Source organism: Bubalus bubalis, chromosome 2, assembly GCF_019923935.1.
Source record: "Bubalus bubalis isolate 160015118507 breed Murrah chromosome 2, NDDB_SH_1, whole genome shotgun sequence".
NCBI lineage: Eukaryota > Metazoa > Chordata > Mammalia > Artiodactyla > Bovidae > Bubalus > Bubalus bubalis.
The window spans coordinates 34,697,057-34,723,668 of record NC_059158.1 but is presented as its reverse complement, the minus strand read 5'-3'; the positions used below and the strand labels follow the sequence as shown (position 1 = coordinate 34,723,668).

The 26,612-nt window shown below is 48.1% G+C and overlaps 3 protein-coding genes across 11 annotated transcripts in view; 2 read left to right on the top strand and 1 right to left on the bottom strand.

The window, feature by feature from the left end:
- Nucleotides 1-6,715, top strand: part of POLH (DNA polymerase eta) — a 29,536-nt gene extending 22,821 nt beyond the window's left edge. For all 3 annotated transcript variants that reach the window (XM_044929583.2, XM_006069281.4, XM_006069282.4), the window contains 2 exons: nucleotides 2,837-3,006; nucleotides 4,736-6,715. In XM_044929583.2, coding sequence (XP_044785518.2) covers nucleotides 2,837-3,006; nucleotides 4,736-5,627 — 1,062 coding nt within the window. In that variant the 3' untranslated portion in view covers nucleotides 5,628-6,715. The remainder of the gene's footprint in view (nucleotides 1-2,836; nucleotides 3,007-4,735) is intronic.
- Nucleotides 6,716-6,951: 236 nt separating this feature from the next.
- GTPBP2 (GTP binding protein 2) lies at nucleotides 6,952-17,948 on the bottom strand. 4 transcript variants are annotated; one of them, XM_044929596.2, is made up of 12 exons: nucleotides 16,311-16,645; nucleotides 14,505-14,531; nucleotides 13,834-14,018; nucleotides 13,437-13,545; nucleotides 12,783-12,980; nucleotides 12,307-12,481; nucleotides 11,953-12,172; nucleotides 11,397-11,532; nucleotides 11,219-11,277; nucleotides 10,488-10,659; nucleotides 9,889-10,053; nucleotides 6,952-7,475 (listed from the first exon to the last, which is right to left on the bottom strand). In XM_044929596.2, exons 1-12 carry the CDS (start codon nucleotides 16,494-16,496, stop codon nucleotides 7,434-7,436), a joined length of 1,674 nt encoding a protein of 557 aa, XP_044785531.1. In that variant the 5' UTR covers nucleotides 16,497-16,645; the 3' UTR covers nucleotides 6,952-7,433. The 4 variants fall into 4 exon arrangements, with proteins under 4 accessions (XP_044785531.1, XP_044785534.1, XP_025125084.1 ...); XM_044929599.2 differs by lacking the exons at nucleotides 6,952-7,475; nucleotides 16,311-16,645 and adding exons at nucleotides 8,385-9,659; nucleotides 17,827-17,948; XM_025269299.3 differs by lacking the exon at nucleotides 6,952-7,475 and adding an exon at nucleotides 8,385-9,659.
- Nucleotides 16,808-26,495, top strand: LOC102411892 (MAD2L1 binding protein). Of its 4 annotated transcripts, XM_044929717.2 has the most exons (5): nucleotides 18,331-18,458; nucleotides 20,890-20,976; nucleotides 21,157-21,336; nucleotides 21,950-22,215; nucleotides 24,418-26,495. In XM_044929717.2, the coding sequence occupies exons 3-5, from the start codon at nucleotides 21,216-21,218 to the stop codon at nucleotides 24,928-24,930; spliced, it is 900 nt and encodes a 299-aa protein (XP_044785652.1). In that variant the 5' UTR covers nucleotides 18,331-18,458; nucleotides 20,890-20,976; nucleotides 21,157-21,215; the 3' UTR covers nucleotides 24,931-26,495. The 4 variants fall into 4 exon arrangements, with proteins under 4 accessions (XP_025125162.2, XP_044785655.1, XP_044785652.1 ...); XM_025269377.3 differs by lacking the exons at nucleotides 18,331-18,458; nucleotides 20,890-20,976 and adding an exon at nucleotides 16,808-17,090; XM_044929714.2 differs by having other exon boundaries at nucleotides 20,890-21,336.
- The last annotated feature ends 117 nt before the right edge of the window (nucleotides 26,496-26,612 follow it).

Below are 26,612 nucleotides of genomic sequence, written 5' to 3'. Positions count from 1 at the left end.
GTAATGTTGCTGTGAACATTCATGTACAGATTTCTCTGTAGACATGTTTTCCCTTCCCTCGTATATATACCTAGGAGTAGAATACTGAGTCACATGGTAACTCTGTTAGCACATGAGGCTGTTGCTGCACTATTTTATACTCCAAGCAATGTAAGAGGCCTGTAATTTCTCTATATCTTTATTGTTTAGTCGCTAGGTATAAAGTGGTTTTCAGGTGCGTATTGACTATTTTCTGATTTTATTTGGAGAAATACCCGTTGAGATCCTTTGCCATTTTTGAAATGAGTTGTCTCTTTATATTGAGTTTTAAAACTTTTGTATGTGTTCTGGATACAAATCCCTTGTCAAATATATAATATATAAGTATTTTCTCCCATTCTGTGGATTTTCTTTTCATTTTCCTGATGGTATTGCTTGATGTGTCCTCTCCTGTTGAAACATCAACTATATACTGTCAGGAATCATCTGTAATTAACTGTCTGCCCCTTTTTAGTGGAATTGGTGGTAAATGTTTGTTCTTTTGTTGTTTTGGTTTAGTCACTAAGTCATGTCCAACTTTGCAACACATGGACAGTAGCATGCCAGGCTCCTCTGTCCTCCACTACCTCCCCGAGTTTGCTCAAATTCATCTCCATTGAGTCAGTGATGCTATCTTAACCATCTCATCCTCTGCCACCCTCCTCTGCTTTTGCCTTCAAGCTTTCCCAGCATCAGGGTCTTTTCCAATGAGTCAGCTCTTTGCATCAGGTGGCCAAAGTATTGGAGCTTCAACTTTAGCATCAGTACTTCCAATGAATATTCAGGATTGATTTCCTTTAGGATTGACTGTTTTGATCTCCTTGCTGTCCAAGGAACTCTCAAGAGTCTTCTCCAGCACCACAATTCAAAAGTATCAATTCTTCAGTGCTTAGCCTTCTTTATGGTCCAACTCTCACATCTCTACAAGACTACTGGAAAAACCATAGCCTTGACTGTACAGATCTTTTGTTAGCAAAGTCAGGTCTCTGCTTTTTAATATGCTGTCTAGGTTGGTCATAGCTTTCCTTCCAGGAAGCAAGCATCTTTGAATTTCATGGCAGCAGTCACCATCTGCAGTGATTTTGGAGCCCAAGAAAATAAAATCTATCACTGCTTCTACTTTTTACTCATCTATTTGCCATGAAGTGATGGGACCGGATGCCATGATTTTAGTTTTTTGAATGTTGAGTTTTAAGCCAACTTTTTGCACTCTCCTCTTTCACCCTCATCAAGAGGCTCTTTAGTTCCTCTTCACTTTCTGCCATTAGAGTGGTATCATCTGCATATGTTGTTGATATTTCTCCCGGCAATCTTGATTCCAGCTTGTGCTTCATCCAGCCTGGCATTTCGCATGATGTACTTTGCATAGAAGAAGGGTGACAATATACAGCCTTGATGTACTCCTTTCCCAATTTTGAACCAGTCCATTGTTCCATGTCTGGTTTTAACTGTTGTTTCTTGACCTGCATACAGATTTCACAGGAGGCAGGTAAGGTGGTCTGGTATTCCCATCTCTGGAAGAATTTTCTACAGTTTGTTGTGATCTACACAGTCTAAGCTTTAGCGTAGTCAGTGAAGCAGAAGTAGATGTTTTTTCTGGAATTCCCTTGCTTTTTCTGTGATCTAACAAAGGTTGGCAATTCGGTCTTTGTTCTTCAGTAGGTAACAAAGAGGTTGTGCTATGGGCTTATTTGATGTTGCCCACTAGGTGTCGCTCCGTGCTCATCTCTCTATCCTCTGATAGTCTGACCTCATGTCCTGTCATTTCCCCCACGTGCTCCATTAACAGCCTCCACTCTGCTGGCCTCTTCCCTGTTTATTTAACACACCAAGGAAATTTCACCTTCACTTCCTCCCCAGTTCCTCTATCATATCAGCAGCCTCCATCACTCTCTGCCTTACTCGGCTTCACTTTGTAGTCGTTTCAATTACAAGCCTACTTATTTATTATATGTAGCTCCTACTACAAGATATGATCCTCCAGAGCCTGGACTTTATTTTGTTCTCTCCTTTATCTCTTGATAGTGCCCGATACAGTTATAGTTAACTGGTTTTAGTCAACAAGGACTTCTCTGTAGTTGCGAATTTGTATTCTCTCCAGATACATACAAACCTGAATAAGCTGTATTTACAAAATGCACAAAAATACAAAATGTATTTTTACCTAAAAATTAGTTGCTACTTTTGGTTTATTTGTCTTAAGTATATTTCTTCTTACTGGAATCTTTTGATTTTGAGGGGTCCCTGTGTATACTTGTCACCTTATTGCCTCTTGGCCTTACTTTCTTAGTTTGCTTTGCATCAACAGGATTCATATACTTAGATTTCACTGAAAAGTGAGTCAGTGATCTTGCTTTCTAGAGGCAAGCTCACTACCTGTGTATCTTCTATAGATGGGCTGTAAGGAGGTGATAGTAGAAACTTCTCTTCTTGAGCATGAGAGCATCAGAGAGGTTAAGAAGAAATCCACTACTCAATCCTGACCCCCTTTCAACGACTTACATGAACTCTTCCTTCAGTCACAGAATATAGTACTATAGACCTTTGTATAATCTTCCTGCATGGATACCACAAAAGAACATTTAGGAGAAACCATTTTCATTTATTCTGTCAAATATCCTAGATATTCTAATACTCCATCACCCAAATTATGTCTTCTCCAGTTACTTATACTCAGAAACAGCACAAATATTTTAAAAATTAAACCCTATTTCCAAACCATTATGCCACCCTGATTCTTTTCTCTCACACAGTTCAGTATTAGAATCCAGCTGCTCAAGGTAACTTTAGTTCTGTTTCAATCCTCTTACACCCACAGAACGACAGGGTGGCCACTCAGCTGGTAGTGAGCATGCGCATACAAGGAGACAGGCGTCTGAGCAGCTTGCGACGCTGTTGTGCGCTCACCCACTATGATGCTCACAAGATGAGCCATGATGCATTTGCTACCATCAGGAACTGTAACACTTCAGGAACCCAGACTGGATGGTGAGTTTACTTCTAGCTCATCTTCGTTTGAGACTCATGCCCTGTCTTTATTTAAAATTAGTATATAAGCTTTCCAGTTAGGGTAGGTTCTTTGTAGCAGGACCTGTTACAGAGAGGGGTGGCCATGCATTAAGGGAAAGAACACAGAAGAAATACCAGAAACATGGTTCAGCCTCTTTGTCTACATTTGGTGCCTTCCAGTGCCCAGGGATAGGTTTGAGAGGCAGACTGAACCAATACTACCCTTTCTGATACTAATTTGTTATAGTCAGGGAATGACCAGTTCTACTTGGAAATGCAGAACAAGTCTCAGAGAACTTCCCTCTTAACTGTCTGATTATTGTATTTTAAAATCATCCTTCTTGATAATGACAATGAGCTGTATTCACCAATAATCTCTATCTCATCCCAACTCAGTTACAAGCACCACTGGTGTAATACCAAATGTCATAATAATAAATTTCACTTCAGCTGGCCATTAAAAAGAATCAGCTCTATATGGAAGTATGTTCATTTACTGTTCAGATAGTAATGATTTTTTCAGTATTGGAATCCTATTTAACATAGCCTCTTAAATTGTAAAAGTATTCCAGATTCACAAGGTAAATATATTAATAATATGTGAGAAAGATAAACTGGTTTTTTAATATAGATCTACATTAGAGATTATAAAAAGAAAAGTTTAGTTAGCCATCTTAAATTATTGCTTATCTGAATATATTACTCTCTAAAGTTAGAGTCTTTGTAATACTTAGAAGACTGACTTACTTAAAGAATACTTACTTCTTGGTATACTTGTTATTTACAAAGACTAACAAGAAGTAAATTATTCTAAGTAAAGAATGAAGACTGTATTTATTTTCAAATATTGAGTGATTTTACTGAACCAAATGATAATTGTGATACTATGTTCACATTAAACCTTATCAACTGACAGATTATAACAAATTTCACCAAGAGTATAAAATATTATATTGGCAGGGAAGCATAATAGTATCTTATAAGACTGTCTCAAAGCATGAAAGAGAATAGTGAGATACTGTCATAATAATCTTAAAATAGCATTTACCCTTTACCTCATCGAGGGACTAAATCTGTATATAAAAGCACATTTTCATCTTCTGAAATTCAACTTATGTGAAAATTTATTTGGGTAATGAGATATAATGAGGAACTTTATGACAGAAATTTCTTGAAGTATTTCTAGAAATTTCTAGTATTTCTGAGACTAGGCTAGGGAATCAAAAGCAGTTGTGAAATTTCATTTTCTAGATAAATTCCAGAGTTGAAAATCAAGAGTTCAGGTTCTGTTTAAAAACTGCATAGAGCATTTTTTTTCAAGTCTTTCCAGTCTAAATATTTTTAAACTTTTTTGTAGCTCTAGATAGTGTCTTGCCTCACCCATGAATTTCAACAGCTGTGCAGCAGTATCATGAAAACAGTAAACCCACTTGTCAGGGGAGCCAACTTACACATCCTGCTTGCTGGGTGTTCACCAAAGCCAGTGGTTCTCAGGGTGTGGTCCTAGACCGCCGCATCAGCATCACCTGAGAACTTGTTAGAATGGCAGATTCTCCACCCATCCCAGGTCTGCTGAATCTGTATTAACCCAATATACCTCAAAGTTTGAGATAGTGATAATTTCCTTTTGTGGCAGAACCAGAGTCCCAGTCATTTAGAAACTTAATGTGTGACCTGCGGCTAATCTATTCTTTCACTTTCTATACAGGTCCCCTCCCCTTATAATGCTTTTCCTCTGTGCTACCAAATTCTGTTCCTCTACCCCTTCATCTGGCCCAGACATCACCACCTTCTTGAGCAGTGACCCAAGTTCTCTGCCAAAAGTGCCAATCACCAGTTCAGAAGCCAAGACCCAGGGAAGTGGCCCAGCGGTAACAACCCCTAAGAAAGCAACTACTACTCTGGAATCCTTCTTCCAGAAAGCTGCAGAAAAGCAGAAAGTCAAAGAAGCTTCACTTTCTTCTCCTACTGCCACTACACAGGCCCCCATGAGCCCATCATCCAAGCCCTCATTACCTTTTCAAAGCAGTCATACTATGGGAACCGAGCCCTTCTTTAAGCAGAAAAGTCTGCTTCTAAAGCAGAAGCAGCTCACTAATCCTTCAGTTTTCTTCCCTTCACAGAAGCCACAGTCCAGTCCTAAAGAGTTACCAAACTATTTTCCAACAGAGAATCCAGATTGTGCCCCTGACTGTGAAAAGATGTTGAAGCTAGGATCCCCCAAAACAACTCCCACAGAGATGGATTTGGCCCAGAACAGCCTCAGCAGCCTTGCTTCTTTAACTTCCACATCTGCTCTGGAGGTGGCTCGGAAGGCAACTATGACCTCCAGTTTTCTGGCTGCTGAGGACCAAGTGCCCTGCGAGAAGTGTGGCTCTCTGGTACCTGTGTGGGACATGCCAGAACACTCAGACTATCACTTTGCATTGGAGTTACAGAACTCCTTTTTGCAGCCCCACTCCTCAAACCCGCAGGTTGTTCCTGCCAGTTCTCCTCAAAGCAAAAGAAATCCCAAGAGCCCTCTGGCCTCAAATAATAAACGGCCCAGGCCTGAGGGCATGCAGACACTGGAATCATTTTTTAAGCCATTAACACACTAGTGCTGCCCTCAGGCTTGCTGCAGGGTGGTAATATTTTATCTGGAACCTGGGAGGTGGGAATAAGTTCACTTCTCAAGGAGACTTATAACTTCATGAAATTTTTAATAAGAAAAATAATCCAGATCTTGAGTTAAGGCTCCCATCTCTTTGTAGGCATGGATTCAAATCCTATTGGTGATAAGGATGTAAAAACTCATTTTTCAGATCATATCTGTTTTTTTAATTGTTAGTCTTTCACTTTTCACTTTCATGCATTGGAGAAGGAAATGGCAACCCACTCCAGTGTACCTGCCTGGAGAATCCCAGGGATGGGGGAGCCTGATGGGCTGCCATCTATGGGGTTTCACCGAGTCGGACATGACTGAAGCAACGCAGCAGCAGCAGGGAAGCAGTGTCAGTTTAGAATGCCTGAGCCTTGGAGCCTAAGAGATCTGGTTCCAAACCTGGCTTTGCCTCTTAGAATATGTCCTCAACCAAGTTACCTTGTCCAGGACCTTGTTACTCCCAGTGCGATTTTGAGGATCAGCAGCAACACAAGGGAATATGTTCTCCAGCCTCATCCCCACCCCTGCTGAATCTGTGTATTAATGAACTTGAGAAATGAATTTGATCTAGAAAATAATAACTGTCCTCTGGGCAATGTCATTTCCTTAGACCCTAAATACACATTTAAAAGGGAAGTGCTTGGGCCTTCAGGGTCACTGCCCTGTTTAGCTCTTTCCTATCGAAGTGTGAATATTTATTTAGCCTAGGGTTTTAAATGAATTATTGTAGCTTTTTGCACTTGTCTGTTTATATTACTGTATACTTACTCTGCCTATGTGTGTGGCTGTCAGCTGTGGCTTTTCTGATGTGGGACATGTTGATTACACAGAGAAGCCAACCAAAGGTGAACTGAGTGATGGGGGCATAAGGTACATGTACTCAAACCAGTACTTTTAGGCTTATTTTAGCTTATTTATAAATTGGGGACCTATAGTTTGAAGGGGGAACATTTGAAAACCACTGTGTCTAGCAAATTAGTTCTTCCTCCAAAAATACTTTCCACTTTTGTGTTAAGTATCTAATAAAAGACAGTACTTACCATGTACATGGCTCTTCCTTACCAGATCTGTAGATTTCTTAAAGGCAAGACTTCTTCACAGAGACTTCCCTGGTGGTCCAGTGGCTAAGACTGCCGTGCTCCCAATGCAGGGGGCCCAGGGTTCAATCCCTGGTCAGGGAACTAGATCCCACATGCTGCAACTAAAGATCCCACAGGCAGCAATGAAGACCCAGTGCAACCAAATAAATATTTAAAATGGGAAGAAAAAAAGAAAAAGAATTCTTCACAGTGCTTTGCACACAATAGGTCCTTGATATTCAGTGGATGAATATAGAGTGAAAATTTTAGGGTTAGGGGAACTAACACTAAAAATGTACAGACTACTACACACTTTTTCATCCTTCTCAGTGCTGTATCAATGCAGAGTGCCTCATTAGTTTGTGGAGATGTCTCAGTATCATTTTCTAAAACTTCCTTTCTTAATCTAGGGAGAAGTTTGAAAAGAAATCTCCTTTGGGTGCTGTACAGATCAAGTTGAACAAATTGTTAACACTTCAGTAGACAGGAAGAAGTCATAGAGAAAAGCACTGTGGTAGAAACTTTGGTTCCAGTGGCCTTCTAGAGGCCAGGAGCGGTCCTGGGGGGAGGGGAGAGGGAGCACTAGTGAAGAACCAACAAGGCCACACCGGAAGCACACCTTGGTTTCTTGGGGATGCAGACAGATGTGCAAGGGCCAGTGTTGGGCAAGACCTGTAGTACCTTCATGCTGACTGCAGCCTTCCCTCATAGCAGTTTATGAGCAGCTGTACAGAAGGAAGTAAAGGGTTTTTAGTTCCCAACACCAGTAGGAAGTTCTTCAACCACAGGCTTCTTAGTAGCCAGTTAAACCAGCGATATTTAAAAAGCAGCCAAGGGACTGTGCTTCCCCTGCAGGGGGTGCAGACTTGATCCCTGGTGTCAGGGAACAAATGCTTCATGCCATGAGGTGTGGCCAAAAAGGGCAGCGAAGCCTGAATGGTAGGGAGGCTCGCTTTAATCCTCTGAAGGCAGAATACCCCTGGGACCATAGGCCACATTTATTATTAAATTTCTTTTGCAAGGATCAGTACTGCAAATGTAGTCCCTGTTTTTTGCACTGGACTTTAACCTTGAGCCATATTTCTCCTCCCATAGAATGTGGTAGTCAGGTACTCTGAACACAAACAGGAAGAAGACAGGTTTCAGTGGGTAGCCTTCAGCTCCAAAAAGTCAGTTTAGACTATAATATGAACCTCACTACACTTTGCATTGCTAGGAAAAGAGTAAGGATCAGATTGCCATGTCTCTTAAGTTCTACCCATCACTACATAGCTGGCATGCTTATCTCCAAATCTCTGACGGGGCAGTCATCAGCCTCCTTATGTAACCCTGTGACCATGAGCAAGTGGCCAACCCCTCAAGTACAGGGTGGGTACCTGTTTTAGCTGGAAAGGTGACAGTTTCACTTTCTATTCTGCTCAAAGAACTATGCAAACCAAGCCAGAATACTAAGTCACAGCACTGGAACACTGACCGCAAGTCGGGGAGAGGAAAGGACGCACGGTGTACAAGAGGCCATATGGGTTCTTTCCCCCATCAGGGCTTAGCAGCATAAGGGTTTTGCTTTTCTCTGATCCTCGAGAGGAATTCAGCTCTGGAAGATGAGCCTGGGGCTTAAACATAAGCACGGTGTGTTCAATAAAACATTTTTATTCTGTACAATATATATATGTGTATTTAAATATATGTATGTATGTATATATATATATTTATATATGCAGAGAAACCTCAACCAAATCCCTGAGTCCATGGGAACCCAGGACACTAACAAAGGGAAAGGAGGGAATCCATGCCCTAAGGAGTAGGAAATATGGCAACATCTTTCCCTTTCCTCCAGGTTCCCTGCAACAGAGGGAAAGGGATGCTCACTGCAAACAACTAAAACAAGAGAGGACTTACACGGGGCCAGAGGGGAGGTGAGGGTGTGGGACGGGGAGCTGTGGTCAGGGAAAGTAAAACATCCTGGTTGATCCAGCGTTAAAATCAACAGATCACTGCGGAGGCAGGGACAAGACTTACTGACATGCAGCTGGCCTTCGGTTGGCCAAGTCTTAGCTTGGCGGCCCCACACCTGGGCCAGCACAACAAATAGCACCTGTGGGGCCTTTGAGAGGAGAAACCGGGGACGTGGCCCTTGAGTGAAGAAGGGAAGGGGGAGAAAGCCGAGGAGCTGGCCTTGTGTCTTGGCACAGGGTGGGAGCTCTGCCTTCACTGTCCCTGTGCCTTTTCTTCAGACCCTGGGCCACCGGATGGCCCGGAGCAGAGGTCTTTTGTCCACAGTCAAGTAGAGGTGGGCAACTTACATGGCCTTGAGAAGAGGTATAGAAAAAGGAGAGCTTTCGAGGACCACCCCCAGTAGTTGTGACAATTCCTGACGTGCAGGGACCACACCAGTGGATCATGCCCAGTCCTGACAGTGGGGCCGGTGTGGCGGTGGTCAGCTCCCTCTGGTAGACAGGCCACAGGGTTGCCAGGCTTGGTGAGCCAACCAGGTGAACACTAGGCTGCTGAGCACTGCTCTGAATTCTCCTGTCTTCTCCCTCACGACTGACTGCCCCTCCCTGGTCATACCTAGATTGGCATGTCTCCAGAAAAGGTGGCAGGGAGCAGGCAGCGGACAGCCCCCTCTCTCTAGCCTACTAACACACAGAGCCGCCAGCGTGGGGGGCAGCATGGCCGGAAGTCACCTTTTGTATTGTAGGGACAGCAGAAGAGCTGTGCCCGCTTGGAGTTCAGAAGCCCATGTTGGCCTGGGCCTCTCCTGCTGCAATGGCTTGCACATCGGTGACATGGCCGATGCCCTTGGTGACACCCTCCCGGAACAGCAGCTTGGCGCCCACCTTCAGGTACTCTGGGTGTTTCAGGAAGCGGAAACGTACCACTGCCTTCTCCCCTGTCCGCAGCTTGTCCTGCAGCAGATACACGGTCACTGGCCCTGGACCATGCCTCTTGTCTCTACTAGTCTTGGCCCTCCACCCTCGAGGGTTGAGCAGGCATCTACCCACCCCGAGTGGGGCTTTGTCCCCTTGGAGGGATAAGGGAGGTCTCTGAGTCTGGGGACACGCTTCCCTCCTTTCTGGACGCAGGAGAATTCTGACTGTTCCCTGGGAAAACGGGGGCATGGCTGGGTCCCCTCACCTTGGCATGGATCTTCTCCACCACTGCTGTCTGGCGTACGTTGCCCACATGAACTGTCACCTGGAAGCCTCGCCGGAAGGTGGTGGCATGGAACAGCAGGACTATCTCTGCCTCGAACACTGAGCAGATGGTGGGATTCATCTCTGGGCTCACCATCACCATGCCCTGGGGAGGCAGAGCCCTCACACTCAGGAAGGGCAGACCTCACATTAGTGTCTCCTCCCTGGCCGCCCTCACACCCTTTACAGCTTCCTCTAGGACTTCAAACACAAAAGACCTCAGAAGACTGAAAACCCTACTGAAAACCCTTCTCTTTAAGGAGCCCTCCCTTACCCACCTGTGTCCTCTAACCCTTCTAATGCTTGGTATTTTCAGAGTCCTAGACACTAGGGTTGTGACACAATGATGCACATTTAGTGAGTATCCTAAGCCTTCTCCATACCCAGACAGTGTCTGTCCATACCCGGACAGCCTTCTTGGGTTAGAGACCATGTTCCCTCTGAGTTCCCCTGAAGCACCTTTGATGCTTCTCCTTTAAGCAGCCAGCCTCCCAGGCACTTTTCTTTGTGTTTTCTCTCCAACCCACCCGTCCACCTCACCTTGCGAAGGAGAGCTCTGTCAAAGTCCCCGAGGGCCAGCGTAGCGGCCTGACCAGCTCGCAGCACACGACAGGCAGAGCGGTTGCGTTGGATGCTGCAAACTCTGAGCTCCAGGAAGCAGCCGTCATCCGTGGGGCCCACCACCAGCTGGTCCCCCTCACGGCAAATCCCACTGTAGCCCAGAGGGCAGGAGGCACAGCGTCAGCCTAAGCCCCCCACGTACTTCTCTACTAGGTCATTCCCTTCTGAGTCCCTCAGGTGGGGGAGAAAGACGTGGGGGAGAAAGACCCCAAATTGTGACTCAAAGCTAAGGAGATGACTGCCTTGCCCCAGTCCAGACTGAAGGCTCACACCAGCAGAGCCTGGCAGACAGGGACCTCCTGGCTTAACACTGACCACCTGATTCCTGAAAGAGCAATCATGCCCTTGGGCAGAGTTTCAGGGGACCTTGTTTCCCTGGTGGCAATGAAGTCAGCTGAATGCACTCTAGGTGTCTTCGTGGGGTCAAGACCCAGACTTCCCCCTACAGAGGCCTGAAGGGTCCTAAGAAGTGGCAAGTTTCTTCCCTTATAAGCCAATTTATGGGCTTTCTCCATCTCCTCTGATGGCAAAAGCCTCATCTACAAACAAGCACATCTGTTCAGCACCAGGGTGGCCTGTGAGCTATGATGTTTTCAGGTCCTTGGGTGTGTGAGGGCTGAGTGGGGTAGATAACAAGAAAGGCAATTCACCTGGAAAGCGTTCCTCCAACAACTGTGCCCACTTCTGGTACCGTGTAGATTTCATCCACCTGAAGCCAAAGAAGATTCTATCAAGGGCTGGCAGCTCCAAAACCTCAAAACAGACTCTGGGCTCGGGATTAGTCCCTCCTAGTTCCCTGGCTGACTGCCTGTCCAGATGGCCAATTACCTGGAACTCTGTCAGCTGCTGCATGAGCTCCTCCTGCTCTTTGCTATTGGTGAGTGGAGGCAAAATATTCAGAAAGACTTTGAGCAGGTCCAGGCTTTCTCCAGACACGCTGGACAGTGTGAAGATAGGGGTGATGCTGTAGAGGGAGGCAGGGAATGGGCAGATGAGGAAAGTTCCAATAGGAGGCAGTGGCTGGAGCCCCTACATGGAAAGGCAAGCCTCTCTCAGAGTGGACAGGGGCTGCCCTCTCCTATCTGGTAACCATCTCAGGAGCCTGGGGCCTCTCTCTCTGAGTTTGGCACGTGAGACCCATCCCAGAGCCCAGGGAGATGGCAAACGTCTGGCACAGCACTTTGCCTCTAGGCTTCCAGGGGTCAGCAAAGCTGGTTGGGAGAAGGATCCAGCCTTCAGCAAAGACTCCCTCCCACAATCCCAACCTGAAAAACCACAGAACTGAGCCGGAACTGGTCTGGTCTGTAGGGAAGGGGAGGGGTACCCCATGCTCCGGGGGCCTGTGGTGGCCTTCCCTGAGGATTCTGGAGTGGGAAAGCCTTACTTGGGGGACTGGGCAAACTGCTGTGCAGCAGTAACGGCATCGTCCTCGGAGGTGACCAGCATGGGAACCTTGTGGCAGCCAGGCTGCTTGAGGACCCGCTCTAGCTGGCGTACTGTCCTCTCCACGGTGGTCTTGGCACACAGGTCCACCTTGCTGACCACGATGAAGAAGGGCACTTTCAGGGCCAGTGCCAGCCCCAGGTGTTCCCGTGTAGTGCCAGCTGCTCAGAGAAGGCGGGCGGGAGAGTCAGGATGCAGGAAGGGGGAGAGAGCGAGAGGAGAGGTGGTCTGGCTCCCAGATGTGGAGGGGCGCAGGGAGAAGAGTGAGCCCCGCCCCTGCACCGACGCCTCTTACCGATCCCAGTGTTTGCACTGACGAGGAGCAGGGCGCAGTCGGGGCAGTAGGAGGTGAGGCCGAAGATGGTGGTGTGCAGGTACTTGTGGTGGCCTGCCAGGTCGATGAAGGTGATCATCTTGGAGCTGCTCTCACAGATCTCTTCTGCCGTCCGTGAGTCGCTGTAATTCACCACCTGGCCCAGAGCCCCGGGCTCTCAGTGCCCCCGGCCAGCCTCCCAACCCTTTAAGAGCTGCCAGGGCCTAAACCAGTCCCTGGGTAACCCTGCTTCTTAACCCTGAGCCCCACTGAGGATTTAGTTCAGTTGATTCCCTGTTTGTTTTCTAAGGAGGTCACAGCGGGTTCAGTGTCCTCAGGCCTTCCTTCATCTACACTACTCCACAACGTCTCCACACTCTGCCCTCACACTCTGTCCTTCACCACTACCATCCCATCCTCAGAGTCTGGTCCCACTGGGTCCCGGTGATTGCATGCACCTCTCCCTTGCTGTTAAAGCCCAGGATCTCGAAGCTGATGCTGGAGGTCCGGCCGGACTGAATCTCATGCAGGTGGCGGAAAAGGTTGAGCCGAGCCCGGCCCCGCCCATTGTCCAGCTCTCCCTGGGTCAGGACTCCAAGCAGAGTTGACTTCCCTGAGTCCACATTCCCCAGGACAGCCACACGGAGGTCCAGGAACTGCAGATGAATTGTCAGAGGTCAGGTTCCAACCCCTCAACTCTGTTCACTGAAAGGTCAAAAGCAGCGGCAGGGACTTCCCAGGCGGTGTGGTGGATAAGAATCTGCCTGCCAATGCAGGAGACATGGTTGATCCCTGGTCCAGAAAGACTGCATGTGCAGGGGAGCAACAAAGCCCAGGAGCCAAACACTGTAGCCTGCGCACCTAGAGCCGGTGCTCCGCAACAAGAGAAGCCACCAGGATGAGAAGCCCATGCACCACAACGGAGAGTAGCCCCCGCTCACCAACTAGAGAAAGCCGGTGCACACCAACAAAGACCCAGTCCAACCAGAAAAAAAAGGCATAGGCAGTCTCTGGGGACCAAATCTCAGAGTCCCAGGCCAGGGAAGAGTCTGCCACCATAGGACCTTCCCAGGGAGCAGGGGTGTGAGAAGCAGGAAGGGGTGGGGACCCACCTGTTGGTTGTCAGGAACCTTTCGTACTAGCACCTCGGTGATCTTCCGGGGTGTGTCGCTATCGTAGTCCACTTCTCGCTCCCGGAGAACAGTGATGTCTGCCCCGACTCTGTCACAGCAAGGCCACACTGCCACATCTCACTGTGCTCCCCATCCCCCTGGACCCATGGCCTTCTCATACTTCCCCCAGAGCCCCCAACACCTTACTCCACTTCCTACCCGCCTCCAATCTATGCATCCACAGCTCCCCTGACACAAACGAACCTTAAGTCAAGGGGCAAAAAGCCTGGATCCAGGGCAGAGGACCCCAGAAAACTAACCCTCCCCACTTCAGCCCTTTGTCCAGAGAAGGCAGGTCTTGGGGATTTAGGGAAAGGAGGACCAAAGGGAAGCATACTTCTCTGCCATCCGGTGCAGGGTCTTGAGGGAAGCCCGCATCTCCTCCTCAGCCAGCCCCACCAGCAGCCCATTGTCCTCTACCCCAATCTGGTAGACGGCCTCACCACGGCCCTCCTGGAGCCGCCACTTCATCTGGGTCACCAGGTGCTCAAAACGATACTGGGATGGATTCACCAGCTTCAGCTTAGGGCAGGTGAAGTATCATGAGAAGAAAAAGTCAGACATGTTCCTCCTGACCCCACAGGTTCCCCATCTGTCCTGCTGCAAGGACCAGGGCCTTCCCTTCCCTCTTAACCACCCTCATCCCTGACCTCCTCGGACAGCGTGTCCTCTTCCAACAGAATGAGGTACAGAGCCCTTACTCTGAACCACATCTTTAAATGACTGCTGCTGCTAAGTTGCTTTTCAGTCGTGTCCGACTCTGTGTGACCCCATAGACGGCAGCCCACCAGGCTCCCCCGTCCCTGGGATTCTCCAGGCAAGAACACTGGAGTGGGTTGCCATTTCCTTCTCCAATGCATGAAAGTGAAAAGTGAAAGTGAAGTCCCTCAGTTGTGTCTGACTCTTAGCGACCCATGGACTGCAGCAGTAGAGAGCATAAAGTTAGAAGGACCATAGAAAATCATCCCACACCAAGGATAACCTGCCCCTCCCCAGCCTAAGACTCACTTTATATTCGATGTTTCCATCTTCAGCCTGAAAAGAAACAGGGAGCTGTTACCACACACTGTCCAGACCTAACCCTTACTTCCCCGATTCCCACTGGGATTCAGGCAGCTAACTTAAGAGAGCAGGAAGCGTGAGCTGCACTTGTTTAGGCAGGTGTCTGTCAAAGGTCATGGCAGACCAGCCCTGTACTCAGTTCCAGGATGACCTCTCTGAAGGAAAGGCCTCCAAGAACACAGTCAGTCATCCATCTAAGCCAGGAATGGAACCCTGAGTCCCTCTTTTTTGGTTCACTGGCAGCATGCTCTTCTTAGATGCAAGATCACCCTCTTTCCTTCCTTCTAGGGCCTCAAATTTCTGTCCCCACGTCTGTGTCTTCTCCATGTCCAGGCTGTGGAGGCCGTTCTTTGCCACTGGTCTGAGACACCATTTCCTTCCTGCCCACCCTCAGCTGATGACACCAAGAGTAAGAGGTTGCAAGAGGTTTTGGAGCAGTGCCAGAGGGTGAGCTCAGCACTGGTCACTACAAACCCAGTGAGAGAGGAACCAGGTGAAGAAGAGTCAAGTCTCCAAAGTTGCGGTTGAGATGAAGAAACTCAGAAAAGATAATGAAGGAGGCAGACACCACAAAGCAGACCACTGTGGCCTTTCCCCTTCTGCCCCCTAGCCCTCGCGCCCCAGCTGAGGTGAAATCTTGAGTCCATCACGCCACCCACTCCCCTTTCCTATATCAGATGACCCAACACAGAAGTATCCTATTGCCCGAGCCTTCCCCTCTCAGGTGCAAAAGGATATGAGATTTGCCTGTCCTGCCAGTCCTGTATTTCTGCACTCCTCCTCCCTGGCCATTTCATTTTCCTTCTCCCCTTCCTGTCATCATTCCATCCCTTCAAGGCTCTTTGACTCTCAGGCTCTTATAGGTCTTCACCCATAATCGCATGGGAGTGTAAAGGAGACCTTTCCCCATCAACAGAGACTTTCCTTTTTATCATTTTGCTGGAGATGAAAAATTAGAATGAGTGGCTTCAGAACACTGATACAAGGATGATGGTCTAGGCTAAAGTTTCTCAAAGTGTGGTCCCAGGACCAGCAGCATTCGCATCACCTGGGAACTTGTAAGAAATGCAGATTATCAGGGACACCTTTGACCTACTGAATCAGAAATTCTAGGGGTGCAGCAGGTGATTCTCTAACGTGCTCAAGTTTGACAACCACTGGATGAGGCTCTTCTCCTGTGTCCTCCTTTTCTATAGAGGGACAAAGTAGCAATTATTGTCTGCCTTAGGGAACAGCTGGAGCAGGAAGATGGAGGCTGTCCACACTTCCTCGTAGGACAGGCAAAGGGCGGGAGGCTTGTGTTTGTGTGGAGAGGGAGGGAACATATTGCTCTTTTCCCGGTACTCCTCTCCTCCCTGGAACAAGTTTAGAAAACTCTAACTCCTTACTTCCCGGGATGCAGTCTCCTTTCCTTCAGTTGCACAGGAAAAGGGCTTGGGCATTCTACTCTGCTCTTCCCAAGGGATGCGGATGGGAACGCCTTTCCCCACTTCACCTGGAGTTACTTAGATCAGAGTGGGGAGATTCCCGCCGCCCTCCCAACTCTTCCTCCCCAGGGTCCTAAAACAGGAATGGAGGCCCAGTCTTTCTGTCCCTCCTCCCTGGGGTCCTTGGACCGGAAAAAACGGTTCTCCTCTTCTCGGGGGTCTATGACACCGGAAGGGGGTACTACTTCTCTCTGTCCCGCCTTCCTGGAGTCCCGGGACCGGAAGGAGTGGTTATCTCTGACCCCGCCACTTCTCAGGTGCTCACCTCGGGGGGCAGGTACGGGGGGTTGTTTGCTTTGCTCCCTCTGTTCCTTCCGTTCTTTTTCTTCCCCTTCGGGCCACCGCAGCTGCTGCTGCCGCCGGCGCCCCTAGCCTTGAGGGTTCCGCCCACGGCCGGGCCCCCTCCGGGCCGGCAGCAGCCGCCGAACAGCTCCGATACCCGCGAGTCCATCCGCCGCTGCCGCCAGCCCCCCGCCCGGCCCCTCCCCCCCGCCGCCGCTGCCGCGGACTCCGCCGCCGCCGCCGCGCCTACTGCCACGGCCGAGTCGGGCCAGCCAGAGGAGAGCGGGGTGGGGCCCTACGGAGGCCACGCCCCCGCATCCCCTGGACTCCGGGTCGCGTCAGAAACAGCCGCGGAGCACTATGGGATATAGAGTCCTCAAGCCTAGGAGCTCCCTGGAAAGAGCTCGCCGCAGCCCTACAACTCCCAGGAGGCATCGCGGCGCAAGGGGCCGCGGGTGGCTTCTAGGCGTAGGCAAGGAGCGCGGCTTTGCGCGCAAAGGCCTAAGGGAGCTGTAGTCTGGTTCCAGTCTCCGAGAGCTGAGCGGGTCTTTTCCAGGGGCCTGGAGGTGGGGCAGTCACTGGAGTCGAGGGAGCTTACATAGAATCTAGCCTTGTAGGCGCTTCTGGATTTGGCCCCTTAACGCGATCGCAGACAAGATGTTTTGGACCTGGAGAGCTGAAGAATTCAGGGCGACTTGTCCCTCCAGCCTACTGGCTCTGCCCATGCCTCAGTTTCTCCCTCAACGGCATGCGTGCCTTCTGGGTGAGTCAGGACCAATGCCAGGGCGGAGGCGGATGGTGGTTAGCCTAATTATGGCTTTTATTGTTACGATGATTATGCCACCTTTACACAGTAGTCACTGCTTTATTACCGGGCTGGCACCCTCTGGGGGCTGGTTTTAGCAGCCCGACACACCGCGGTAGCCCCGACACGAGGCCTGAATCCATAAACCAGCCCTGCCCTGCAGCGAGTGCCCGCAGCGAGTATTACCCCACCCCTTTATTTTGAAGCAGAACCAATCCGGGAGAACCGAGTTTGGTTTTAAAACAACCAGGGGTGTAGGAGGGGCCTGGCCCCTACTTGGGCGGGGCTGGGGCTCGGGTTACGTCAACCGCTGCGAGGGCGGGGGAAGTTGCCTGGAATAGAAACTTGGCAAAGGGCCCAGGGGACTGCTGACTTTTGACTTTCTTGCCAAGCTGTCATCTCTCTTGCTCTTTAGGGCTCTTGCAGTCAGCAAAGAGTAAACACAATCAGTGACATAAACCAGTGTACAACACACTAGAAAGGCAGAGTGGAGAAGCAGTTGGTGTTGCTGAGCTGGGAGTCAGGACGCCAGAGTTCAGCTCCCAGCCCCGTGGCTGTCTCGTGACTCACCATTCACCCACTGTATGTCCACTTCTCTTCTCTTCACAAACAGCGAGATCCTCAAACGCAGCCTAGAAATAAACCCTTCCTGCAGACCTCAGTTTTCCTTGGAAAATTAGCACCAGTGGCTTACCTCTGGTGATCCTTGCAGAGGTTCAGACCTGCTGGAGTCCATGGCTTTCTCCCCAGGACCACAAGGAGGAAGGCAGGTTACTGATCAGGTAGATGCTGTCCACATGGCATAACTCCCCAAACCGGTGAAAGCAGAAGGACCAAAATCTGCAAAAGGGCTTAGCAGACCCAACCAATTATGGGGCCTTCAAGCTGTGACTTCTGTATCCTGTTCAGCTAAAGGAAGGTTATGTTGCAGACAGCCAGGGGCACAACCCCACCAGGGAAACTGCTACTTAGGGGCTGAGTGAGACAGCTGAAGAAAGATGAGGATTGGAAGCGAGAGCTAAGACTATTCCTCCAACATTATCACCACCACCACCACCACCACTGGGCTCTCTTGATAACCAGGGTCTGCTGCAGTCACCTGATAACACTTGTACTCTCATCATCACAGATCTTTCAGCTGTCCCCCACACAGTTTCACTTCATTCTTTCCAATTCCCTTCTTTTAAGAGATGGAGTGGGATAGCCCATTCTGATATCCGATCTTATACAACCTGGCTTACCGCAGACAGGAGTAAAGGCTGGCAGAGGAGTAGGAGGAGCAGGGATGTCTGCCCAGGAGGAGATCAGGGTCCTGGAAGATGGAAGGTGATATGTGTGTTTAGTTTCCTGGAAGGGTTGCTTATGAGGTGCTTATGAGGTGGTTGCCTGTGGGGTAAATAATGGATGTACACACGCAGACTTTTTTCCTGGTACATAATTAGTCATTCATTCTTTATGTATAGTATCTTTACATACATTTTAAAGTCAGATTTAGCAATTCTTTATATTTTCTTGGTTTTGTGTCATGTCTAGGCCAACCCCACTCCTAAATTATGAATAATTCTCCAGTATTTTCTTCTAGGAGTTTTGAGGTTTATTTCTATGTTTATATGTTTAATTGATTTGGAATGTATCTTTATGTAGAATGTATAATGGGAACTAATTCTTTTCCCCTCCTAAATGCATAGGGAGTTGTTTCAAATTATTTGCTTCTAAGAGTCAGCCTCATCATTGCTAAGACCTATATACATATTGATACATTAATCTGTTTCTTGACTGTCTTCCGTTTCATTTATTCCTAAGCCAATACCACAGTATTTTAATCATTATGCTTCTTATGGAGTGTTTTGATCGCTGGTCCCTGTTTCCTGAAACACACTTGTTCTCTTGGTCTCTATCACCTAACACTTGTCTATTTTTATTACTACTTCCCTGGATATTGAAAAGCAGAGACATTACTTTGCCAGCAAAGGTCCGTCTAGTCAGGGCTATGGTTTTTCCAGTGGTCATGTATGGATGTGAGAGTTGGACTGTGAAGAAGGCTGAGCACCGAAGAATTGATGCTTTAGAACTGTGGTGTTGGAGAAGACTCCTGAGAGTCCCTTGGACTGCAAGGAGATCCAACCAGTCCATTCTGAAGGAGATCAGCCCTGGATGTTCTTTGGAAGGAATGATGCTAAAGCTGAAGCTCCAGTACTTTGGCCACCTCATGCGAAGAGTTGACTCATTGGAAAAGACTCTGATGCTGGGAGGGATTGGGGGCAGGAGGAGAAGGGGACGACAGAGGATGAGATGGCTGGATGGCATCACCAACTCGATGGACGTGGGTTTGAGTGAACTCCGGGAGTTGGTGATGGACAGGCTTGCTCTGATTCATGGGGTCACAAAGAGTCGGACACAACTGAGCAACTGAACTGAACTGAACTGGCTACTCCTCAGTCTCCTCCATAGACCCTTTTTGTTTCTGCTTATCCCCAGACATTAGTGTCTTCAGGATCCTTGCTCATTTTCATTGTATACAACCTCCCTGCTGATGACTTTCACATACATATTTCTGCTCCTCATGGTGTCCCTAAATTATCTCTTCACTGTCCAATGGAACAACAAACTCAACCTATCAAAAATGGAACTCATCTTTTCTCCTTACCCATACCCAATAAAACTGGCCTTCCTCTAGTGTTCTCTCCTTCATTGAATGGCACAACTGGCCATAGAGTTGCTGAAGTAAAAAGTCTGCTTATCTTTTTTTTTTTTTTGCTTATCTTCTGGACAGTCTCTCACTCTCCCTCCTCTTCCTGGGATCAACCACCTTACTCACTGGACCTCCTAAATATCTATAGGGTTCACCCAGTTCTCTCCACCCCACTGTGACTACCCTAGTTCAGGCCTCTCTCACCATGTACTGGGGTAATTCCAATTGCTAGCTCTGACTGGTATCTGTGCCTCCTCCTTTGTCCTCTCTGTAATCCAATCTCCACACTGCAGCCAGTGTAGAGGTTAAATTTTTCAGTATAAAATGTAAATATAACCATGTTACTCTCCTACTTAAACCTTTCAAACGTTCCTCCATCCCCTTACAGGAACAAGTTCAAACTTTTTAATATAGCTTAAAAAGCCTTCCTTACTATGATTTGGCTTCTGTTTGTCTACCACAGCTTTAATACTTCCTAAGCCAAACTCTTTTTATTTCTTGAATTGAGAATGCTCTTGTATCTCAAGGTCTTGTTAAAAAAACAAAATTGAACTGAAGATTTGAAGATCTAATTGGCTTTATTTAACAATTAAATAAATGAATCAGGAAGTATCTCATCGAGTAAATACAAAGGCACTCTGAGGGGCTGTACAAAATGCAAGACTTATAGAAATGGAGGCAGGATAATGAGGTTATTAGCAAAAGAAAGGGGAATTCCATTTAGGGGGAATGTTGGGGGACTTATCTTGCAGATTACCTCACTAGCGCTGAAATGCCAGACTGGTTAGTTTAAAATTCCACTCCAGGAGAAGCTGAAACTCCTACTAGATTAGGAAATGAGTCTTGGTGAGATTTAGCAGAAGTGAATCCATTTGGGCCTTGTTTGTTCTTAACAGTCTCCAGGACCACCAGACCCTCCTCTTTACCTTTACTCATCTTAAAGATCAATTTCCTCTTGGACCACTCCTCACTCCCACCTCCTCTAGGTTAGGCGCTCCTGTTCTCCGCGTCCACTGCCCTTGTACACCTTACTGTGTAATTCATCACACTGCATTGAATCTATAGGCACTGAACCCCTTGAGGACCCCTCCAGTCGCTGGCTTCTTCGCCGCAGAGACTCCAGCACCTAGGACAGGGCCTGACACGAAGTGGGTGCGTAGCGAATAGAGGACGCAGGAAAGAATGGATGCGGGGGAGTGGGTGTCCTCGGAAGGCAGCGCCAAGTGGTTGAGAACCCGCGGTTTCTCTGTGGGAGGAGGGCTCGACGGACTCCCCGAAGGGTGTTAGGAGGGCTCCGCTCCGCTCCTTAACAGGGCTCAATTCCCCACCCAGAGAAGCCTCTGCTGCACAGTCGCGGCGCCCCTCCCACTTCCGGGCCAGCAGAACAGGAAATGGAGGCGCGGGCTTCCCATGAAGCACCGCGGGGCGCCTATTCAAACCGAATGGAGAACGGGAAGGAGGTCGTGATGGCGGCCCCGGAGCCGGAAGTGCAGTCCCCGGCTACAGTCCCTGGTAAGGTATAGAGTCCGGAGCTCGAGGGGTTTGTTTCCTCCCTGCCACGGCTCCCTCCAGTCATTTAGCCCGTAGTCGTGTCACTAACCCGTGTTCCTTGTCCCGGTTTCCCGTCGTCCCTCCCAGCTCTGACTCGGCCCCTTTGACTCCATCGCCCCCGCGGCCCTGGATTCCATTGGTTCACTCTCCTCTTTCTTCGCGACGTGTTCTGGGCCCTGCTTGACACCGCTTTCTCTCAACTCATTTTCCCATATCAGGGCCTCTGCTTTCTGAGCAGATCTTCAGTCGCTGTCTCCGATATTCCCGCCACCCGGTCCCCCCAAATCCTGCAGTCTCTTACTTAGACAACTGGGATCTGGAACCTACGAGCAGCCTCCCAGAGGGGAGTTTGCGGAGGGAATCCGCGTGTGTAGGCGTGTGGCCTCAGCTGTGGTGGCTGATGTCGCCACAGGGATGGGAAGACTGATTTTGGCCTCTTTTTCTCATCCAAGTTCTAATCAGGCCGGACCCTGTTTAGCTTTGGAGAACAGAGGAGATCGGGCTTCAGGGTGCTATGTCCATAGACCTTTTAAGTTTTTCTTTTTTCTCTCTTGTCCCTCTGTGCACCTACTAGATTTGGAGTGGTGTGAAAAGTCGGAGGAAACTCAGGACCCCCAGATAGAGCTACTTGAGACCACCTCCACCCAGGAACCTCCCAACCCTTTGGAGCCCTTTCATCCCAGAGACTGCATGGTGCCAGTGGTGTTTCCTGGGCCTGTGAGCCAGGAAGGCTGCTGTCGCTTTACTTGTGAGCTTCTAAAACATATCATGTACCAACGCCAGCAACTACCTCTGCCCTACGAACAGCTTAAGCACTTCTACCGAAAACCTTTTCCCCAGGTAGGCAAAAGCTTTGGGAGAAAATTGGTGAGTGAACTTTGTGGCTATTAGATGGTGGCAGGTAAAAAGGGTGGTCAAAGGAACCTTCACGCATGTCAGCACAAGCAGCTGTAAAGGATGTTTCAGCCCTGTGGCTTCAAACCTTTCCCACTCTAGTCTGGGTAGTCAAAGCCTTCCTGCTTTTTCTCTTGTTTTCTTTTTCTGAAACTCCTATTGTGTGTTACATCTGAACTTCATGAAATGATCCTCTCATTTTAGTGTATTTTTCTCTCCAAATCCTCTTTTCTTTGTTTCTGTTATACTTTTCTTCCTTGAGTTTATATTCTTACACTTAAAGTAATTTTTTGGCAGTCACAGTCTTAAGAACTTTGTCTTAAAATTTTTATTTTTTAAATTTATTTTGACTGTGCTGGGTCTTAGTTGCAACCTGCAAGCATCCCTGAACAGGGATGGAACCCGGACCCCTGCATTGGGAGCTCACAGTCTTACCCACTGGACCACCAGGGAAGTCCCACATGTTCCTTTTTAATTTTATCCTGTTTCCTGTCTGTATGAACTTTTCTTACTTGTGAGTGTTAATTACTGTGTTTTTAAAGTTTTCCTCTGTCCCTTGCACTGTCTCTGTTTCTTCCAGATTCCTTTCCTATTTATTTGTTTTGGTCTCTTTCACAGTTGAGGCTTTTATTTGGTGTCTGAATATTTAAGAATAAGTCATTGAAAGTTCTGTGTGCGTGGCTGGCCCTGTGAGCTAGCTGATAGACTTAAAGGACACTGGGTGGGAATGAAGTGGTAATGATAACGGGAAAGATGATTATTTGCTCTAATAAAGGTGATTTTGGAGTTATCTTTCAGTTAAACATGGTAAACTGAACACGTGTATTTGTGCTTCCACCTGATACACTCCTCATGAGAGAAAAAGGAAGAAAGAAAAGAGAGAAAGAATACTTCCAGAACATTGTGTTTGGGTGGGCAGGCCATCTGAGGGTCCTGGGCTTCCCAGGGGGCACTAGTGGTAAAGAATCTGCCTGCCAGTGCAGGAGACATGAGAGATGCAGTTTTGATCCCTGAGTTGGGAAGATCCCCTGGAGTGGAATGGCAGCCCACTCTAGTATTCTTGCCTGGAGCATCCCATGGACACGGGAGCCTGGCAGGCCACAGTCCCTAGGGTCACAAAGAGCTGGACATGACTGAAGTGACTTAGCACGCATGCGCGCCTAGGGTCCTTGCATAGGTGTTGACTCAGTCCCCATGTGTTCACTTTTGTGTTCTGTGGTGCTTAAGTGAACAACTCCTGGGCCTTTTATGGACTTCTTCAGTGTGGTTTTGCTTCTCAGGGGAGTCCCCTCTGACAGCACTTGGTATTCAGCTCTCTTGAGTGCTTCCTGCTTTCTCTCTTCCAAAAATTTGTTGTTGTCTTTAGCCACTGCCATCTATTTTTTAGTTATTTTTGCCACTGGGAGTCCTCTTTCTCTCCCCTCCCTTCCTGCTTCCCTCCCCTCTTTCTTCCTCCCTCCCACCCACTCTTCCATTTCCTTCCTCCCTTCCATCAGCTTGCCATGTTTTTGTTTTTTTTTTTTAATTTATTTTTTATTGAAGGATAATTGTTTTACAGAATTTTGCTGTTTTCTGTCAAACCTCAACATGAATGCCATGTTTAACTGGAGGATGAACTCCAGAATTTATTAGACCAAATAATCCTTGGTGGGGTTTTTTTTTTTTTTTTTTTTTTTGGCTGAATAATTGCCAAGCACAGGCTCTCTAGTTGCCCTGTGGCATATGGGAATCTTAGTTTCCTAAGCAGGAATCAAGCTCTCCTCCTGTGCGTTGGAATGTGGATTCTAACTACTGGACCACTAGGGAAGTCCCCAGTCCTCAGTCTTGTCATTATTTTCAGCACAGCAAAAGCTTACTACCTGCCATGCCACCGCATGAGTATTTTAGTATTTTAGTTGCTAATTTCTGGATGCTTCAGTACACTGTCTTTGCTGTTCTGAGTGGGGAAGAATTATAATTGTGTACAAAGAATCTGTTTTCCTTTTTGATACATTTCCCTGTGATAAAACCCAGGGTCTTGAGTGTGGCGGTTCACTGAACTGGAGTTCCAGTCCTGTGAGTCTGCTGTGTCCCAGCATGGTTCTTCAAAGGGCATTAGCTTTCGTCTATCTTGCAGACCTTCTCTGTCACCATTCTTTGTCCTCACAGGCAGAGGATGTGGTGAAGAAGAAACCTCGGGCCACTGCTGAGGTGAGCAGCAGGAAATGCCAGCAAACCCTGGCAGAACTGGAGAGTGTCCTCAGCCACCTGGAGGGACTCTTTGCCCGGACACTAGTCCCTCGAGTGCTGATCCTCCTTGGGGGCAATGCCCTCAGCCCCAAGGAGTTCTATGAGCTTGACTTGTCCCGATTAGCCCCCAACAGCATGGACCCGAGCCTGAGCACGGCAGCTTGTTTGCGCCGCCTCTTCCGAGCCATTTTCCTGGCTGACGCCTTCAGTGAGCTGCAGGTCCCTCCACTCATGGGCACCATCGTCATGGCACAGGGTCACCGCGACTGTGGAGAAGATTGGTTTCGACCCAAGCTCAACTACAGAGTGCCCAGCCGGGGCCACAAGCTGACTGTGACCTTGTCCTGTGGCCGACCCGCCATCCCAGCTACAACCTGGGAGGATTACATTTGGTTCCAGGCACCAGTGACACTGAAAGGCTTCCACGAATGAATGGGAATGCTCATCGTGCACACAGTGGCTAAATTATCTTTCCCCTGGTGGCACCACGTCACCCATCTCCTGCTTGGAGCTAGTTAATTCCTGGTGAGAGGAAGGTTCTGTCCTTCTGGCTGCCTGCCCCCCCTTAGACTTTCTGGTGGACTGATGGTATGGCTGGGGTTGTAATCATCATTGGACAAGCATCTCTTTGAATCACAGGCTGGTTTTCCCAGAGGGTGCTGGGTCAGGTGTTTCTTTTGGGGGCTGGAAAGCAAACATGGGCCCACAGACAGGCTCCCTCCCCTCCCCTCCCCTCCCCACCCCTCCCCTCCCCGCCCCGGTGGGGTAGGGTGGGGAGGTGACCCTTCTTAGCTTTTTGCTGTGGCTTTTCAGAATTTTTAACAGGGACATAATGTGGATGTGACTCATGGACTTAAATATATTATAAAATGAATGGATTCATATTAAATTTTCCTGAAACATTTTTGGCTTAAAGAGGCTTAAGGCTAGAGTAATCTTCTCCCTTGGTCTCTTAGGCTTCAGCCTTCCATGATTTCTTTTTTTTCTAATAGTTCTTTCTCTTCATTATTCCTGGGCCAATATGGGAAGTTAAATGACTTGGCCAAGGTTCTTTAACAGTTTGATAGCAGAGTTGGGACCAAGAATCCTCATCAGCTAACTCCTAGCCCAATGTTCTTTGCTTGCCCCATGTTGGGTTCTGTGACCCTTAGAGTATGTGTACCCAAAGCAGAGGTCACACAGCGGGAGGGACCTGAGAAAAGAAAACCAAGAGAGTCTTTGCAAAGCCTGATTGAACCATAGGCTAAGACACCGGGTCTGCCCTGTAGAGTCACTTCCGTGAGGCCAAATGTCCCTTCTGGAATTCGCCCTGCTATCTCCACTGCAGTTGCATGGTGGCTGCTGGCAGTGACTGTTGGCAGTATTGTCCTCGTGCCATCCCTGCGCTCCTGCCTGTGGCCATTCCTCCTCAGCTGCATCTGTGGCTTGGCCATCCTGATCCTTACTGTTATCCTCTCCAGCTTGGTGCTGTCCTGACCACTGAGCACTGATGCTCTTTGTCCCTGAGAACATCTACTTATTTCTTGGAAGCAAGTTGAAGGCAGAATCCTCATCCTGCTGGTGTTGGGGATAGGTGTGTGGTGTATGTGTGTGTGTACAATATATACTATTTTTTATACTTTAAGAAAACATGGAAAATAGTTTATATTTTATAGTAGGTTTTAAGCACTTTACATACATTATCTAATTTAGTAACCTTACAGATTTCATAATATTGTCTCTGTCTTATAGATGAGGCTTGGGGAGACTGAATAACTTGTGTAAGTGTTGAAACCTGGATTCAGACCCAGTCCAGCTGACTCCAGAGGCTGAGTGCTTTACACTGTGCTGTGCATTCTGTGTGATTTTACTCTGAGATGATTAAACAGGGTTTGCCCTGCTGAATTTGGAAGCATTGGAAAGCTGTGGGACTTCATCTCTGGCTTCAGATTGTGTTTCCTGATGTGGAACCTGCCACTTACTGGTGCTAAGTAAATACAGAATCAATGCAAACAAAAGGTTTGAGTTCTTTTCTGTGCTGTGTCCACTTGAAGCATACTCCGCCAGCTTGGACTCGCCACTGTTTTTGTGTCTGATAGTACCTTACAGAAGAGGAACAGGGCCATGTCTCCCAC